This window comes from Belonocnema kinseyi, chromosome 2 (genome assembly GCF_010883055.1).
Source record: "Belonocnema kinseyi isolate 2016_QV_RU_SX_M_011 chromosome 2, B_treatae_v1, whole genome shotgun sequence".
Taxonomy (NCBI): domain Eukaryota; kingdom Metazoa; phylum Arthropoda; class Insecta; order Hymenoptera; family Cynipidae; genus Belonocnema; species Belonocnema kinseyi.
In genome coordinates, this window is record NC_046658.1 from 106,942,144 (window position 1) to 106,960,585 (window position 18,442).

General features: G+C 28.1%; 1 protein-coding gene across 1 annotated transcript in view; it reads left to right on the forward strand.

Moving 5' to 3' along the window:
• The window catches only part of LOC117167355 (atrial natriuretic peptide receptor 1), a 73,550-nt gene that overhangs the window by 15,981 nt on the left and 39,127 nt on the right, over positions 1 to 18,442 (forward strand). The window contains exons 2-5 of the mRNA XM_033352225.1: positions 896 to 1,061; positions 4,329 to 4,397; positions 13,748 to 14,027; positions 14,408 to 14,517. Coding sequence (XP_033208116.1) covers positions 896 to 1,061; positions 4,329 to 4,397; positions 13,748 to 14,027; positions 14,408 to 14,517 — 625 coding nt within the window. The remainder of the gene's footprint in view (positions 1 to 895; positions 1,062 to 4,328; positions 4,398 to 13,747; positions 14,028 to 14,407; positions 14,518 to 18,442) is intronic.

Below are 18,442 nucleotides of genomic sequence, written 5' to 3' on the forward strand. Positions count from 1 at the left end.
TTCTTTGTTGAAAATTCAACTCATTTGTTAAAAATTCATTGTTTTTTGGGGAATTTATTATTAACATTAAAAAATCATCTGTTTGTATGAAAATTCAACTATTTTTCTGAAACATCCTTTTTTTTAATTATAAATTTATTTTTAACAAAAAATGTATACTTTCCCAGTTAAAGATTCCAAATTTTTCAGTTTAAAATTCATCTCTTAGTTGATTGAAAATCCAACTATTTGGTGGAAACTTAGTTTTTCTTGCAGCCAATTAAATTGTTAAATTAAAAATGTAAGAATTTCCTTTGTTGTTGAAAATGGATCTGTTTTAGTACAAAGCGCAATTATCTGACTATAAAATTATCTTTCATAGTTAAAAATTCATCTGTTTATGTGAGAATTCATGTTTTTCTTTGAAAATTCAATTATTTTATTAAAAATAGTCTACATTGTAAACAATTTCACAATTTTGTGCAAATGTATCTTTTTTAGTTGAATATTAAATTATCTTCCTGGTTGATGATTCATGGTTTTGTTTGAAAATTCAACTATTATAAATGTATATATATTTTTAAATTAAACAATTTTATGAACAATATTTTTTCTTTTTGGTTGTAAATTCGCGGAGTCCAAGTGAAGTAATCCAAAATAATTTTATGTAGTCCAGAGTAATTCCATGCAATCTGGACTTATCTTAGGTATCCAGACTAATTCTGTATATAGAGGTGATTCAGGGGGTCCACCTCTACTGGATAATGTTCTTAGTAGCTGATTTCCCTTCGAAAATTTGTAATTCACTTTATAATGTAACAAAAATATGAATAATGGAGCTTAGAATTGGATGAGAGGAAATATCCGATATTGTTGAAAAAATAAGTTTTTGTATTAAAAAATCCATATTTTACAGTTATCCGTCATGCAGCGGTGCTCGAGCACCAGGTTTAGCAACAGATATGTATTTTCGTGACAATGTAATTGCCTTCATTGGTCCAGCCTGTGCTTTTGCATTAGAACCTGTTGCGAGACTAGCTGCTTACTGGAACACCCCAATTATAACAGGAATGGGAGACCAGGTACATAAATTCCCCTAGACAAAATGAACAAAGAATGGCTTTTTTGTCAAAATTTTTAATTAAATTTTTTTGTGATTAAAAAAGTACAGATATACACGGAGAAAAAGATATCGCACAATTATATCGCAAAACCTCTATATTGCAAGAAAGCGCAATATGATAACGTACAATCAGGTCCCGGAGCTTTGTACAATATTATAATGCACTAATATCACAGACAAAAATGAAGTTAAATTTAATTTAATTTAATTTATTATATATTTATTTAAACTGTCGTCTGCTACGGCGTCCTTAGCAGCAATGGGAAAAAGGCAAAGTATGAGTCAGTTCGAGCTATAAATCGGGACTCTAGATTTAAAACAATCACAGATATAATTAAAAATTTGCTGCAGCTAAGATCTGCAACTGTTAATGATTAAACATATTTCGCCGAAAGTTTCACTGAGGTTAGGAAAATAATTCTGAACTCGTCGTCTGCGTCGCGTTGAAGTGAGCAAATTTCAGTAAAACATGTAGAATCAACGACATAAAACACAAAAAAATATGTACTTACTGATATATTATCTACGAAATAAATCAAATTATTGTGGACGAATTAGAACTTACTTAATACAATTTAGCAAAAGCGCAAAATGTAACTGACGGATGGGAATCCCCATTTCTTACGTTATAGATTACACAATTATGCGGTATATAATGTAAAAACTTGCAATGTACGATATCACGATTTTGCGCTATTATAATACGATAATTACGATATATAGCGCAGGAATTACGATATATATATTGTAATTTATGCGATATAGTTTTCTCAGTGTATAAATAAATAAATTGGAGGAAAAACTGACAGTTTTTACTCGAAGAATTGCCAAACTTTCAATTTCTACATTATTATTGCTTTTTAAAGTTGACCTTTATAAGTTCCGTAGCACTGCAATATTTTTGTATACATGATGTTTGGGGCTTGTTTTAAAATCCAATAAACATTCAAGCTAGGACAATGATATTTTGTAGCATCCAAAACAAATTTGTTATTAAACCATTGGTGTTAAAAATCACTTAAAAATAAGTGCAGGAATCATGTTTTAACAGAAAAAGTATTTGCATTTATTTTAAGGGTTGTTTTAACATTCCTGATATATTTAAATAAGAAAATCGACGTTTACCAAAGAACTAAAACCACAAGTTTTTTATATAATAATGAGGTGGAATATTAATTTAAATTGAAAGTGAGAAACATATCCTGGCATGGATAGTAGTTCAGTTCTTTTAAGATTTGTTTTACTAACAAATACAGTTAAATATAGCCCTGTTGAAACATCTCTAGAATTTTTTTGGCGGTTATTATTTCAAAATTAATATTCGACTTGAATAATATAATCAAAAAGTCTCCGGTGATTTTAATTAGTAAAAGTCGACCTCCGTGTTTCAATATTAAAAGTATACTACAACAACGATTAAAATAATTTTAGCTATTTTCCCTGCTAAGGTATGCTTTTCACATTTATTGTGAATTAATTTCCGATCCCAATTTCAGCATGAAAAATATTTATTATTTTAGCTTTTTGGAGGCCTCGATTTTCTTGGTTGCATGTTTAGGGGATGTTAAGACAACCCTTAAAATAATTTCAAAGACTTTCATTGCTAAGACATGTTTTTACGTTTATTACAACTTGATTTCCGACACCAATCTTATGATAAAAAATCTGTTTTCTCCTGTGATTTTGTTTGTTAGTAATTTTTTATTTTCTTGTTTGCATATTTGGACAATGTTAAAACAACCCTACAAATAAATTAAAGAACTTTTAATTCTAGGATACGTTTCCCACGATCATTCTAAATAGATTTGCGACTTCAACAGTATAATAAAAAATCTCTTGTAATTTTATTTGTTTAAACTTCGATTTTCTTAATTTAATATTTAGGGAATGTTAAAACAACCTTCAAAATAATTTGAATGACTTTTTCTTTTAGGATATGTTGCCCGCTTTTATTTTAAATTGATTTTGATCCCAATATTACAATAAAAAGCTCCTGTAGTTTTTGTTTTTTGGAAATTTCGATTTTTTATTTCAATGTTTAGGGGATGTTAAAATAACCCTTAAAGTAAATTCCACAAGTTTTCATGATGTAATATGTTTCCCACGTCCATTGAAAATTGATTTCCGACTACAATAGTATAATAAAAAACTCTTGTGGTTTTGGTTTTCTGGAAACTTCGATTTTTTTATTTGAATGTTCAGGGGATGTTGGAATAACACTCAAAGTAACTTTAACAAGTTTTCTTGCTAGGATCTTTCCCACGTTTATTGTGAATTGACTTTTGACCCCAATATTATAATGTACGCTTGTGATCTTGGTAGTTAGGAAATGTGGATTTCCTTGTTTGAGTGTTAAGGGGATGTTAAAACAACCCTTAACATAATTTCAACAACTTTTCATTCTACGGTATGTTTCCTACGTTCGCTGTGAATTTCTTTCTGGCCCCAGTAGTATAAAAAAACTCCTGTGTTTGTTCAATGTTTATTTTCTTGTTTGAATGTTTAGGGGCTTTAAACAGCCCTAAAAATAAGTTCAACGACTTTCCTAAGTTGGATATGTTTTTTTACGTTTATCTTAAATTGATATTCGACACCATTAGTATAATAAAATATCTTCTGTTGTCTGGGCTGTTAGGAAATGTTGATTTCCTTGTTTGAATATTAAGGGGATATTAAAATAACCCTTAAAATAAATGTAAATACTTTTGCTGGTTGGGGACACTTTCTGCACTTATTTTTAAATGTTATTTTACCCCTATATTTTAATAAAAACAACCTCCCTTAGGTTTTGTTGCTAGCAAATGTCGGTCTCTTTACTTAAATATTAAGGGGATCTTAAAAAACCCACAAATATCGAGTATACACAAAATAGTTAATCTGTTAAGTTTATCGGCACAAAAATACATGTAAAAATGTAAAGTTTGGCAATATTTTTTAGTGAAAATTCTCCAGTTTCCTTAAAATTTTCTATTAAATCATTGATTTTTGACCAAACCTAATTATGTGGACAAAAAGACATTTTCTGTAAATTTGGTGCGGGATTATTTAATGTAAAATTTAGTGTAAAAAAATTGTTTCAGTACCCATTTATATTGAAAAAAATTAAAATATTTTATAAGGTTAGAGCAAAATTGAGTCCAAATCTTTATTGAAATTCAATTCTATTTTGGAAAACTTACAGACTTTTTTAATATGAATTCTTAAAATAATATTTTCCTATTCCTAGCCACCGTCACAGGGAGAATTATCTGTAACATCAGGAATTCTTGGAAGAAAATGGAAAAACGAATCCTCGGTAATTATTTTGCATACTAATACATAAAAATGGTTTATTTTAAAAGAAAACTTTTTATTTTGGTTTTAAGACCAGACATTTTTATTGAAAAAATTACTCTTCTTATATGTCTGAAAAGTGTCCACGGTCAGTGTCACCTTACTTTCCATTCTGAGTGGTTGTAACGCTTAATTAGCTAAGAGTTCATTAATTCGACAAGAGCCACCATAAAGAAGTCCTTTTTGTATAATGGTGGGGTCATAATGCTTTAATACACTGGTAATAATTATTACAATAACACAGAATGTAATAAATAAAATATAATTCACTATAAAAAATCTTAAACTCATTTAAAAGATTAAAAACATTACAATCGCACCTTCTATTTTTGGCGATCGATCTCAGAATCGATTTTTTTCTATTCGGTGAGCACGGGTTTTTGAAAGGAACATAGGGGTTTTTAATGGGAAAAGCTTGGTTTTCAAAAAAAGGAAAAAAAGAAGTACTTGTTCAAAACTTTTTGTAAATTAAAATTCAGTCACTTCATAAGTAATATTCCAGGAATAATTTTTACCCATTAAATTGTTACCCCTTTCCCCCAGGACTATTTATATCATTTTTCATTTCACAAAATCGTGAAAAGTTAGTATAATGATACAATTAGCTAATGCAAAAAGTTTTTTTGTTTAGGTTATTTAGTAATCATATAATCATTTTTTTCTTGAGGATTTGACTATTTTGTGACAAAATAATTTTTTTCAACTAAGAATTTAGCCATTCCATTATTTGTTAAAAATTGATCGTTTTCAGTTGAACATTTAATAATATGGTAGAAAATTTATGTATTTTGTTGTAAATTCGTTTCTCTTGGTAATAAATGAAACTTCTTGATTGAAAACGTAATGCTTGGTTAAAAGTAGAACTACTTTATTCAAAATTTATTTTATTATTTGAAGATCCATCTATTCGGTATTCGTTTAAAAATTAACTTTTTCAACTAAAAATTTAACTATTCCATTTTTGGTCAAAAATGAATCGTTTTTAATTTTAACTTTTTTGTTGAGCATTTATATTTTCAGATTGAAAATTCAATTGTTTTGTAGAACATTCACATTTTTGTTCAAATTACAACTATTTTGTTGAACATGGGTTCATTTGGGTTTTAAAATTCGACTGTTTTCTAGAGAAGTTGCCTTTTTGTTTGAAAATTCTTCTCGTTTGGTTATAGAAATGTTATATTCTTTCGTTAAAATTACAACTGTTTGGTTAAAAATTAATCTGTTTTTAATGAGGATTCAAATATTTTGTTATACATTTATATCTTTTGGTTGAATTTAACTGTCTTTCATTTAAAATTAAAATCTTTTCTTGGCCAAACTATGAACTATGTATTATATTTTTCGCTGAGAATCAATATTTTTAAATTGAAAATTCAACTATTTGGTTGAAACTTGAACTTGTTTGTTAAAAATGTCATATTTCTTTGTGAAATGTAATAATTCGACTATTTTGTTGAAATTTTTTTGAATAATTACCGTCTTCCGAAAACCAAGCCTTTTCCATTTAAACCATAATGGAAATGTCAAAAGTCTGGCGAGGGCACGGGTTAATGTGTACCGAATAAAAAAAATAGTGAATTACTTTTTCCGGAAAACGAATAAACCACAAAAAATCTAATTTTTACAGATATAAATTTAGATCAGCCTAATGTACTTATATATTTGCACATGCATACATGCATACATGCATCAAAATGTTAAAAATTTGCATTTTCTGCCAATTAAATTAAAAACTTATTTTCTTAGGATCCATAAAAATCGGGTAATTCATTATTCATAACTCTGTCTTGAAAGCCCTCAGAATTTTCGGATTGATTAAAAAAGGTTTAAGTTGAAGCTCTTTATTACAGAGATTCGTACAAAATTGGTGGTTTTTAAATAAGATTACTTCTATTTTTATGAAGTGATTCAGTTTTTAAAATGGAAATACTTTTTTCTATTATGCATCAAAGTATGTTTAAAATAGTTTTTATAAAGCCTTTTAAATCAAATAATAAAGATAATGGTGATAAATATAGCAATGAAAACAACCCTTCCCCACGTACGCCGTAAGATTTCTACAGGGTTGCTATATAAACCAGATTCAAAGGAAAAGCGAGAAGGGCAAAGAAAAATATGAATATTATTCTGATTTTTCAACTTGCCAGTGAACTAGGGTGATCCAAAATATTTTTGTTATTATTTTCATGCATATTTTTTAAATATCACATCCATAAGTCTCTTTTATATAGGGTTCGTAAAACCACATAAATAAAAAATTGGTTTTGGTGAGCTTTTGGCGCTAATTATGATTTTTTTGTTTTTTAAAATAAAAATTATGTATAATACACAAAATAATACTTTCTACTAATAAGTATATGCTTATAAAAATTGTTTAAACAATTCATTATTGATTTGAACAACTTGTTCTTAGAATAGAGTCAAAAGGTTGCCATTTTTTCCGAAATTATCAACTTTGATCAACTTTTTAGTTAAAGCGAACAAATAAAGAATTAAATTTAAAATAAATAATTTTTTAAACAGTTTATTATTATTTATCTAAATATCTTCTTTCAGAATAATACTAGAAAGTTGCAGTTTTTTCTATAAATTTTTACTTTCCATCCACTTATCAATTAACATGACGTAATTACACAGCCACACAAAAAAAAAGTGTGCGGATCTGGTAACAAGACACACGTAATCCTATGGATTTTGGGGCGCTGAATTCAAATTCAGTATTAAAAATCACCCATCACGTCATGGTTGAGCCATAACCTCAAAAAATGATGAAAAATCATGCACTGAGGCAAATAAATGTCAAAATAATGCCAGTGATGCAAATTTTCACTTCAAAAACATGTCGACAACTGTGAAGGATCAACCCTTGCCTGATATCAACTTATTTAACATAACTTTACCCAACAGAACCTGACCTCACCTAACCTGAATTAACAGAAATTTATTGAACTACACGTAAAGCTCAGGAAGCATTTTTCCCAGTAGCAAATGTGTGCTACATCGAATGGGTCAACTCGAGCATAACCTAGAAATAAATCTAATCTGACCTAACCTAACCTAATCTCACGAAACACAATTAAATTGATTGTGCTGTCCCGTTGTGTTTGCGGTACCGTTTCATTCAGCTTCGGCTTAACCTACATAGAGGTTTAACCTATCCTAACCTAACAAAACCTGACCTAAACTAACCGATTACGCTGGCAGCCCTGTTCTTGCGTACTTTCATATTTTGATATTAAAAGTAGTAAGCGTAACCCTTTGCATCGTTCCTTCGAAGAAAAAAGGACACGTTATAGTTATAGCAGGCAGAAAATACACTCAAGTAGGTCTATAAATCAATTTAAATACGATAAAAAGCAAGATAAAATGTAAACACGAAAGATAGTATAAATATATCCCTTAAGTATAAGAAAAGCATAGAGAAAAAATTTTTGAATAAAACTCTTATTCATTTGCATGTTTAAGTTACAGTTCTACATTTTAATTGATACAAACATTGTCAGGTGCATTGAAATGGGGTCAATTCTACTTGTAGTTTAAGTTTCTTCAAATAAGTAATGTGCGTCTAAATTTTTAACCACCTGTAGTACAATAAAATGAATTTTATGGTGTTACAACGGGAACACTCAAGTTAAGCTGTGTTGCGTTAAGCAAAATTTCGTACGCTTACATAGCTACACGTGTGGTTGAATTTCATTCGGCTAGGTTAGGTTAGGTCACGTTTCTTTAGGTTAGGATAGGTTAAACCTCTATGTAGATTAAGCCGAAGCTGAATGAAACGATACCGCAAACACAACGGGACAACACAATGAGTTTAATTGTGTTACGTGAAGTAAGTTAGGTTAGGTCAGGTTTTTTTAGGTTAGGATAGGTTTGACCTCTTTGCAGGTTAAGCCCAAACTGATTCAAACGGTACTGCAAACACAACGGGACAACACAATCAGTTTAATTGTGTTTCGTGAGTTTAGGTTCGGCTAGGTTAGATTTATTTCTAGTTTAGGCTCGATTTGACCCATTCGATGTAGCACACATTTGCTACTTGGAAAATATGCTCCCAGAGCTTTACGTGTAGTTCAATAAATTTCTGTTAAATCAGGTTAGGTGCATGATTTTTCGTCATTTTTTGAGGTTATGGCTCAACCATGACGTGATGGGTGATTTTTGGGGAAGTCGTCATTTCCTCCACGGTTACCTGCGTACCCTTCCCCTTCCAGTGTGCAGCGACACTAACCCTCACTGGATTCGAAGTTGCTCTAGGCCCACGATGCTACGTCCCCTTTGGAGATAATCCCTTTGTCATCCAACTTATATCTATTCCTATTTAAAGAATATCAGTATGTCCAAGAAAATCATTTAAATATACATAATTAGATTATTTTTAATCTAATAACGTATAAATATGATATATGCACATTTTATGGACGATAAATTAAACAATTTTCCACTTTTTGTCAGTTGTACATACAATACAATTATAAATAATGAATAAATAAAAACAATAAATACAATTTTCCACTTTTCAAGTTATCGTGGATTAATAACTGATTCAAGTTAACAAAAGTAAGAGTTTGAACAAGTTATTATTATTATTATTTATAAAAATATTCTCTTACAGTGATTCTCGTATGTTGCAGTTTTTTCTAAAAATTTTCACTTTTGATCCACTTTTAAATTGTAGTGAGATAATAATTAATTTACGTTAACAAACGTAAGTTTCGGCCCACAATGGTGACCCTTATCAGTAAGTTTTAATCAATTGTGTCTTACAATTGTTTTACAATTTTTACAATTGGAAGTGTTATTCTTTGTTTAATATCTCAGTTTCTAAATTATATACATTATTTAACTTAACATTTATATTTAATTTCATTTTATTAATAACTATTGATAAATCATTCAGTATTATTAAAACAATGTATTTTAACGAAATACAATATTGATGAAAAAAATTAGAATGTCGTACAATTTTTTAACAAATTTTTTTAAAGTTGTCAGAAAACATTGCAGTCCCTTTAAAAATGAACATGTCGTAAAAAAATGAAATTATACAAAACTTTGTAGTTGAATAATTATTTCAGTATTCTTTAAAAAATGTTCTTTTCTTATTGACAAAAAGTTTATTTTTGAAGGCGAACAATTATTGTTACTTTTACAAAAATAATTCTCATGGATTAAAAGCAAAATTATATAATTATATAACTACAATTCTCTTTTTTACAAATTTATTTTTTACTACAGTGTGATTTTGGAAATGCTTTCTTTCATAGAAATAATTTTAAAAGAAGAAACTCAGTACATTTCAATTTAAAAATTGAAATTATGAACATTTTGAAAAATTTAAATTCGAGGAAACATTTTTTTAAGTACTATGTTCCTCGCCAATCTGTATTTCTACTACTGTGAAAAAAATGGCATCAACTTTTCGTTGATATAAGGAAAAGAAAAATTTTAAAAAAATTTTGAATAATTATCTAGCTACAAAGTTTTTTTTTAATTTTGTATTTTTACTACAGAGCGGCTTTCAAGAAAAAAAATTTGACTTTCATAGATATAATTCCTCATCACACCAGAAAAATTCATTAAATAACACTATTTCTCTTATACATAAAAAGCTGTGTTTAAGGGTTTTAATACAAAAAATTGGATTTAATATACATCGCTAAAAAATAATTTAAAAAGAGTTTGTTGACTGCAGTGTTTTCTCAAAACTTAAAAAAAAATTTGTTTATAAATTTTGTTACAAGATTTGCCTACTACATTTTAATTGTTTTTTCATTAGTTCTTATTCGTTAAGAGATTTTTTTAAAGCATAGTACTTTCAATTGTAACAGAGCATACCTGCAAGAAATTATGTACTTTTCACAGATTTAAGGAAACTCACTGATAAGGATCGCCATTATATGCCAAAACGTTTGAAACAAGTCAATTGTTTTCGATTCGCTTGACTCTAAACTTTAAAGACTTTAAATAATTTTCGAAAAATGCGGTTTTTTTCTTAAATTTTCAACAGCTCTACCAACGAAAAAAACAATAGAAAATTGATTGAAAATTGATTGATTAACTCAATGGCAAGGAAATGGGTAATTTGAAAGACAAATGCATTATCTTTATGGGGGACATCACATCGAGGGTCTGAAGCAACTTCGTATCCAGTGAGGGGTTGTGTCGTTGCGCAGTGGAAGGGGAAGGTTAGGCAGGTAGCCGTGGAGGAAAAGACGATCGCCCGATTTTTGATACCGAATTTGAATTCAGCGCCCCAAAATCCATAGGAATACGTGTGTCTTGTTACCAGATCCGCACACTTTTTTTTGTGTGGCTGTGTTATTATAGTTAACAAGCCTAATTGCTTACACACCCAGGTGGAAATATTATATATAGTTTATGTATAGTGTGCGGTATTATATATAATATTCACTTGTTTTATACATTTTTTGTATAAAATAAATGAATATTCTATATAAAACTTCACACTATATATAAACTATATATAATTTTTCTGCCTGGGCAATAATTCTTGTTAAATTGCATTAACTATTACCTCAGTAAGTAAAAAGTGGACAAAAATTTAAAATTTTCAGAAAAGACCGCAATTATCTAGCATTCATATAGGAGAAGTTAGTTATATAGAATGATAATTTTTTTAAATAATTATGTTTGCTAAATTGCATTCATTAGAACCTCACTTTAATTACGAAGCGGACAAAATGTTGAAAATTACAAACAAACAAAAAACCGCAACTATTTAGTATCAATACAGGAGAAGATAGCTACCAAAAATAATATTTTATTTAAACTTTTAGGTTTGTTAAATTGCATAAATTATTACATCACTCTATTTAAAACGTATTATTGTATTGAGTTAAAAAATTCGGGGGAAAAACACGACATTCTAATTCTATTCTAAGAGAAATTTGATAAAAGCAAGAATACATTGTTAAAGCAATTTATATAAGCATCTAATTATCAGCAGAAAATAGTATTTTATGTGTTATAAACAGTTCGTAAAGAAAAATCGAAAAATCTTCGTGTCCCTACAAAAACAAACTTATGGGGTTTATATTTAAAAAATAAGTTTGGTTCGTATTTTATGGTTAATTGTAAAGAGAAATGTTGAGTTTCAACTCGATTCATCTAATATTGACGATTTTTAATAAAATTTACACAAAATGTATTTTTTATTAAAGGAAAAACAAGCTAAAATTTATGGGCTTAAGGAACCAAAAAAGTTTTGCAATACATTTTTGGACCAGCCTACTGTGATTATGATGTTGAACTTTTTTTTTTAATTTTCATGCATATCGTCTGGAAATTTATTCGAATCCACAAAGAAGTAAATTCATTTTTTATTTTTTGAAAAAAATAATATTTAGACGTGATTCATGTCCCATAAAGTATAACATGTATTTCCCATAAGATTAAAAAGACGTTTTTGTACATTTCAATCAGAATCGTCAATTATAGGTGAATCGAGTTAATACTGAACATTTCATTCAAATTTATCTATAAAATATGAATAGGAAATTACTTTTTAAATATCACCCTGCAAGTCTTTTTTATAGGTACCCAAGAAAATCTCATAAGTGAAAAAATGGGTTTTGCGATTTTTTGGCGCTAATTATGATTTTTTTAAATGAAAATTATTTCTGATGCATAAAATACTATTTTTTCTGAAAATTTAAAGCTAGCATACATTGTTTATACAATTTTATGTGGTTATGTTGTTCTTAGCCATTTTTTCTTAGAATAGAGTTAGAAAGTCGCGATTTAAAGAAAATGTTCCACTTTTTGTGCGTATTTCCCTTAGAGTTAGGTAATACTGAACTAATGTTAACAAACATAATTGTTTAAATCATGTTTTATTATTGTTAATAATATTTTCTTAGAATAATGCCAGAAAATTGCAGTTATTAAACAAAATTTCCACTTTTTGCCCAATTTGTAATTAGAGCGTAGTAAATAATTAATTAGAGTTAACCAAATTAATTGAACGAGCTATTATTATTATTTTTAATACTATAAAATTTGAATAATGCTAGAAAGTTGCGGTTTTTCCTGAAATTGTCAATTATTTTTGTACACAATACATTTTATTTAAACAATAGTTTAATTACAAAGTGGACAAAATGTTGAAAATTTCAGTAAAGACCGCAACTTTCTAGCATTACTATAGAAGAAGCTAGTTATAAATGACAATAATATGTTTGAAACATTATTTTTGCTAAATTTAATTAAATATAACTAACTGGAAGTGAAAAGTGTACAGAAAGTTAAAAAATTAGAAAAAACATTATTTCTGGCATTATTCAAAAAGAATATTATTAACATTAATAATAACTTGTTTGCATAATGATGTTTGTTAAAATTAATTAATTGTATTATCTCACACGCCCAATTGAAAATTGGACAAAAATGGTAACATTTTTGAAAAAACCATGATTTTCTCTCTCTATTTCAAGAGAAAATTACTAAAAGCAATAATATACTGCTTAAAAAAATGTGCCACTTCTACATATTATGTTTAAAAATTGACTTATTTTTGTGTTGATTCGAAAAAAGTTTCGGGCATGATGCATACAAAATCAGGGGAAAAAAGTTCCAATTTATTTTTGGTCCACCCTACTGTACAGCCTCATAAAAAAGAAATATAGAAAGTGAATATTGATAACAATACTGAAAGTACTGCAATAAGTATTGCCAAACATAATACTATTTTATGAACATTGAAAAGAAGTACAGTAATTTTTTGAAATACTTTTACCAGCAACAGAAAAAGATTCAGTACTTTTCTTCATTACTTTTTTTAGTACTTCTTCAGAATGAACTCAACTCCCGAAATAATAACCCCCGGTTTTGCTATTCCTAGAACTGATGGCCTCTGCAGTTTCATGATGAGAGTAGCCGCAGGTCCGAATTAGAGGATATGCTGAGTCAAGCGTGACAAACAGCTTGAGAGCCGCACTCTCAACGCGTGAGCTGCATCAGGTTGCATCATGTATCCAAATCTAACAAAAGTGATTCATGCAAGCCTGTCTGAGCGTTTGGATTCCCACGATCTAAGATCCAGACGAACGCAAGTCAGACCGAAACGGGTCTTTTATCGGGAGTTGAGGGTATTTCTTTTTTATTATGATGGAAAATAACTGGGGAACTGATCGATTTCTGATATCGAGAAAAAAAATTACAAATATGATCTCAGCTTGGTTGACAGTAGTCATTTTGGAATAAACCATTCTCAATATATTAAAAATTTATTTATAAGTTGAAAAAAAAATTAAATTTATTTTTGTTAATGAATAAAATTATTTTTTGTAGGGTATTTTCAAAGACAAAAGCAAATATCCAACATTAACAAGGATGTCCTATTGTCAATGTCGTTTGAGACTCGTGTTTTCGAGTATTTTTAAAGAATTCGGCTGGTCCCATGTCGCTCTCATTTTGGATAGATCCGACTTATTTTCATTGACAGTAGGAAAAAATTTGGAATATGGTTTGAGAAAAGAGGGCCTTCTGAAGTTTGTCAGAGAACTCGATGGAAATTCTGACGAAGAATCTTATCATCTTTACTTACGAGATGCTAGCATGTATGCAAGAGGTACGAAAATCACCACTTCTGTAAATAAATATGATTCTTGTCAGTCGAATTAGGGAAGAATAATTTGATAAAATCGCCCATAAAGAATTATTTGTAACAAAACTTTAGTTATCCAAAATAAAAAAAAGTCATTTTGTGATAACTATTTTTATCTGCAATAAAAGAATCTCATAGATTGAGTAGAGTTTCATCCAAAAAACTCAATCCATAACTGTTCAATACATTTTTATGAAAATGTATAAATCACTACCAGTTAATTAAGTAACGTATTTACTTCCTATATATCACTTCCAATTTATGATACGGGAATTACCTGATATTTATATAGGATTTTATTATGCCGTGTTAATTTACGATTGTGTAGGATTACTTTTTTTTAGTGCTAATCTTGAGTGTTCGAGGCACCCTCGTGAGGAAATTTATGTTAGCAGCACATGCCTTGGGAATGACCAGAGGAGAATGGACATTTTTGGATGTGGAAATATTTCAGGTTCTGACAAAATTTCGAATTATTCAATTTTTTTTGTTTACCTGATCGATGTTAAAATTAAAAAAGCCATCTTTTCAGCAGTAAACCTTTATCAGGAATAATAAATAAATTTTTCAGTAAATAAATTTACTCAATAAATTCAGGACTGCCAAGCAGTTCCTTATGTAATTTTCGCCACTTTTTGCAAATCACATTGTACTCAATTTTTCAAGCTAAAGTCGCTATACTCACTTTAAAAAAAGATCGCTTCAGTTACTTCTTTCAATAATTTAAAACAAAGAACTCAAGGATTTTTCATATGTTTTGAAATTGTTTGTAATCCCTTAGAATTCTTTTCTAAGTTATCCTGAATTATTTTGAATTCCTAAAAATTATCTTCAGAATTCATCCTGAAATATTTTAACCCTTAACGGTCACATGTCCAAATATACCTTCAAAAATTTTTGACTGAAAAAAAATTGTGAGTGATTTTGAAAAAATACAAAATAGGAAAAAAATATCTCCAAAGCCTCAGAGATAATAATTTAGCTATTTGAAAAAAATTTTTTAAAACGTGGAAAATCGGAAAGCCTGTGAGGTTATGCACCCCGCTTGACCTTTAAGGGTTAAATTTCCTTGAAATCCTTTGAATACATTGGATATTTTTGCGGATTTTCAATTTGGTTCTTATCACCCTGAAAACTTTTAAATTCATTTTGAATTACTATGGATTTGATTATATTTCTATTCACTAAGTCTACGTACTTTTATTCATTCGAATTCAATGAAATTTTTGGCATTTTGAAAAATTTGTTCTAATAACTTAACTATTTGTAATTTATCTTGATTTCGTATTAAAATCCCTTTAATTCTGTTAGATTTTTTTTATTCACCCTGCATTATTATGAATTTCATCAAATTCTTCTCATTTTTCTTGAACTTCTCTAAATTCACTCGAATTTTATTTTAATGTTTTTTTATGTCAGGAATATTTGGATAATTCACTTAAGTTCTGCTGAATTTGCCATAACTTATTCTACTTTGACTGAAATCATTCGAATATTTTGGATATATATTAATTTTCTTCATCTCCTGAACTCTTATTATTTCATCATCAATTCTTTTGAATAAATTTTAATTCTTAAAAATTCATTTTAATTATTTTAAATTTCTTTGCATTTTTCTAACCCGCCCTGAACTGTTTAGAATTTCTTTGAGTTCCTTCGAATTCGCGAGGAATTCTTTTGAATTTTATGTTAATTCAGCTTGAAATTTTTACTATTTTTTACTGTTATTCACTCATTCTTTTCACTCTCATTAATCTAAATTTAATAGAATTTTTATTAATTTCTCCTGAATTATTTTGAATTTTTTAAAATTCTTTGATTTTTTAATTTACCCTGGATTTTTTCTAATTCACTTCAATTTTTCTAAATTTACTCAATTCTGCCTAATTACATTGATTTAAACTTTTTTTAGTTGTTTCAATTCGCCATGAGTTTTTATGAATTTAATCGAACTATTCTCATTTTCCTTCAATTTCTCTAAATTCATTCTCATTTTATTTTATTAGTTGGTTTTTGTTTAATTTACTTACATTCTATTAGATTTCCTCTAAATTTCGTAGTTCCCATTTTAAACAATTTGATGAAAATTTTTATTATTTTCCAATTTTGTTCAATTATAATCTTCAAAATTATCATTGACTTCATAAGTCTTCTCAATTTTCATGAATTCTTCTAAATCTTCTCCAATTTTATTACTGAAATCAATGGAACATTTTAAATGAAAAATTATTTTTTTCATCTTATTTATATTCATTTTCAATTCACACCGAATTCTTATCCATTTACTTTAAATTCTTTAAAATTTGTTCGAATTCTTCGGAAATTTCTTGATTTTATTAGCTTTTCACGAATTTTGTTCAATTTAATTGAATTCTTCTGAATTCACCCCAATTTTACGGAAGCCAGTGGAATATAATTGATTTTTCTTTAATTCACTTGAATATTGAAAAATTTGCCCTTAAAATTTTATAAATTTCGCCGAATTCTTCTTATTTATCTGAAATTCCTTTAAATTCACTGGATTTTATTTAATTAATTGTTCTATTTCTTGAACATATTCTGAATTCTTAAAAATCCACCTGATATTCTCATAAAGTTCAACAGATTTTTTTGAACATTTTTTAAGTCTTTTCAATTAAAAAAATCATAATTAATGCCCATTAGTGACTTCTTGGGTTAAAAATTAGTCACTTTTTCAGAAATGTTCAAAATCTTCTTTGTTCAATCTACACCTTTTCGAGTTCAATATGATTCACGTCGTAATAAGAATCTTTTGTAAAAAAAAAACCTGCCACAATTTGAATAATGAAAATGAAACAACAGTTGCAAGAAAAATTTATTGATTGTCATAAAAAAGTTTCTTGATGTATATTCTAAAAGTAACAAAGAAAAAAGACGATTTTCACAGTAGTTGTTACTCACAAAAATGTAAAGAATATATTGATTCTGATAAAAAATGACTTGTGGTGTATGTTACAAAGTAATTAAAAAAGTAAAGATTTTTATACTAATTGTAACTGAAGAAAATGCAACTTGTTACCGATTCGTAACTCATTTACAGAAGTAACTTCATTACCACTATTGGTCCCAAAGAAAGTAACTAGTTAAAAGAAACTAGCTACTCTTGATCACTAATTTTTATTTATTGTATTTGTTTATTGTAGATTGGGAAAGCAGTGAAGTTTCACATTTTTTGTTCTTCACTTTCATTTTCTGTTAAACTTGTACTTTTTTACATATTCTGAATGCAATAAAGTAACACGAAATTGAATATTGGAATGGTTCATAACTTTTGGGGTTGATTTTTCAATAAAGGGCAATTACTTTACATAGTTGCAATTACTTTTACTTCCGGGGGTTTAGTCCTTTGCTTAAGGGTAAGAGAGTTTGTTAATAAGGGTTCGATGTTTTCAGAGCACGTTCATCGTTTGGTGAATTCTTTCTCTAATCAAGAATAAAATAAGGTAGTAGGAACTGGAAGAAGATTATTTGAAGCTTTGGGGGTGAATTTTAAATTCGATGTATTTTAACAAGGCAATTTTTTTATTATTGATGTTTACTGAAGATCAGGCCTGAGATTGCCAAAATGGCAATTTATAAAAATATAAATATAAAAAGGCTGGCACTGAGTTGTTGAACGAGAAGCGGGGGGGGGGGGGTATGTATATAAACCGTTTTATTTTCTTAACGAAAGAGAATGTATTGTTAATAATTATTAGTACTATTACATTATAAGTAATAATGTACTTTTTTTAATTATAAAAAATGTATTAAATAACATAAATAAATGAAATCGAAAAAAGGAAAGAAATCGACCTCGATGTAAAATATCAAATGGCTCTCACATAAAAATATTATAGGAAAATCAGAATAGGCCTACAATGATTTCCCCATAGTAAGTTTCCTATATTTTGTTGCTGCGACTATACGAAAATAATTATATACAATCTATATATAAACTAATTACAGGATAGTCAGCATTGAGATCAGTAATAGAAAAAATTTAAGGAATTAATGAAGAAAATAGATAACTTACAAAGATTAAATTTGGTGTATATTCATTAAAATGTTTGGAATCTGTTAAAATCCTTAACAATATCTTAAAATCTTTTAAACCCTTTTAAACTCCTTTGAAACCTTTGGAATCCTTGAAATAGTTAAGAATCATTTAAAATCCCTTAAAAATATAGTAAATTAAATTTATTTTCTATAGTTCCATAGAAATCTCTTGAAATTTGCCATTCCTTCAAATTCTTCGGAATCAGAAAATATTACAATTTTAACTTTGAAGGTTGATAGTTTTATGAACATAAAATTATATTTTTAATTTAAAAAATATTCCTTTGGAATATTAAACAGAAACATGAATATAAACACAA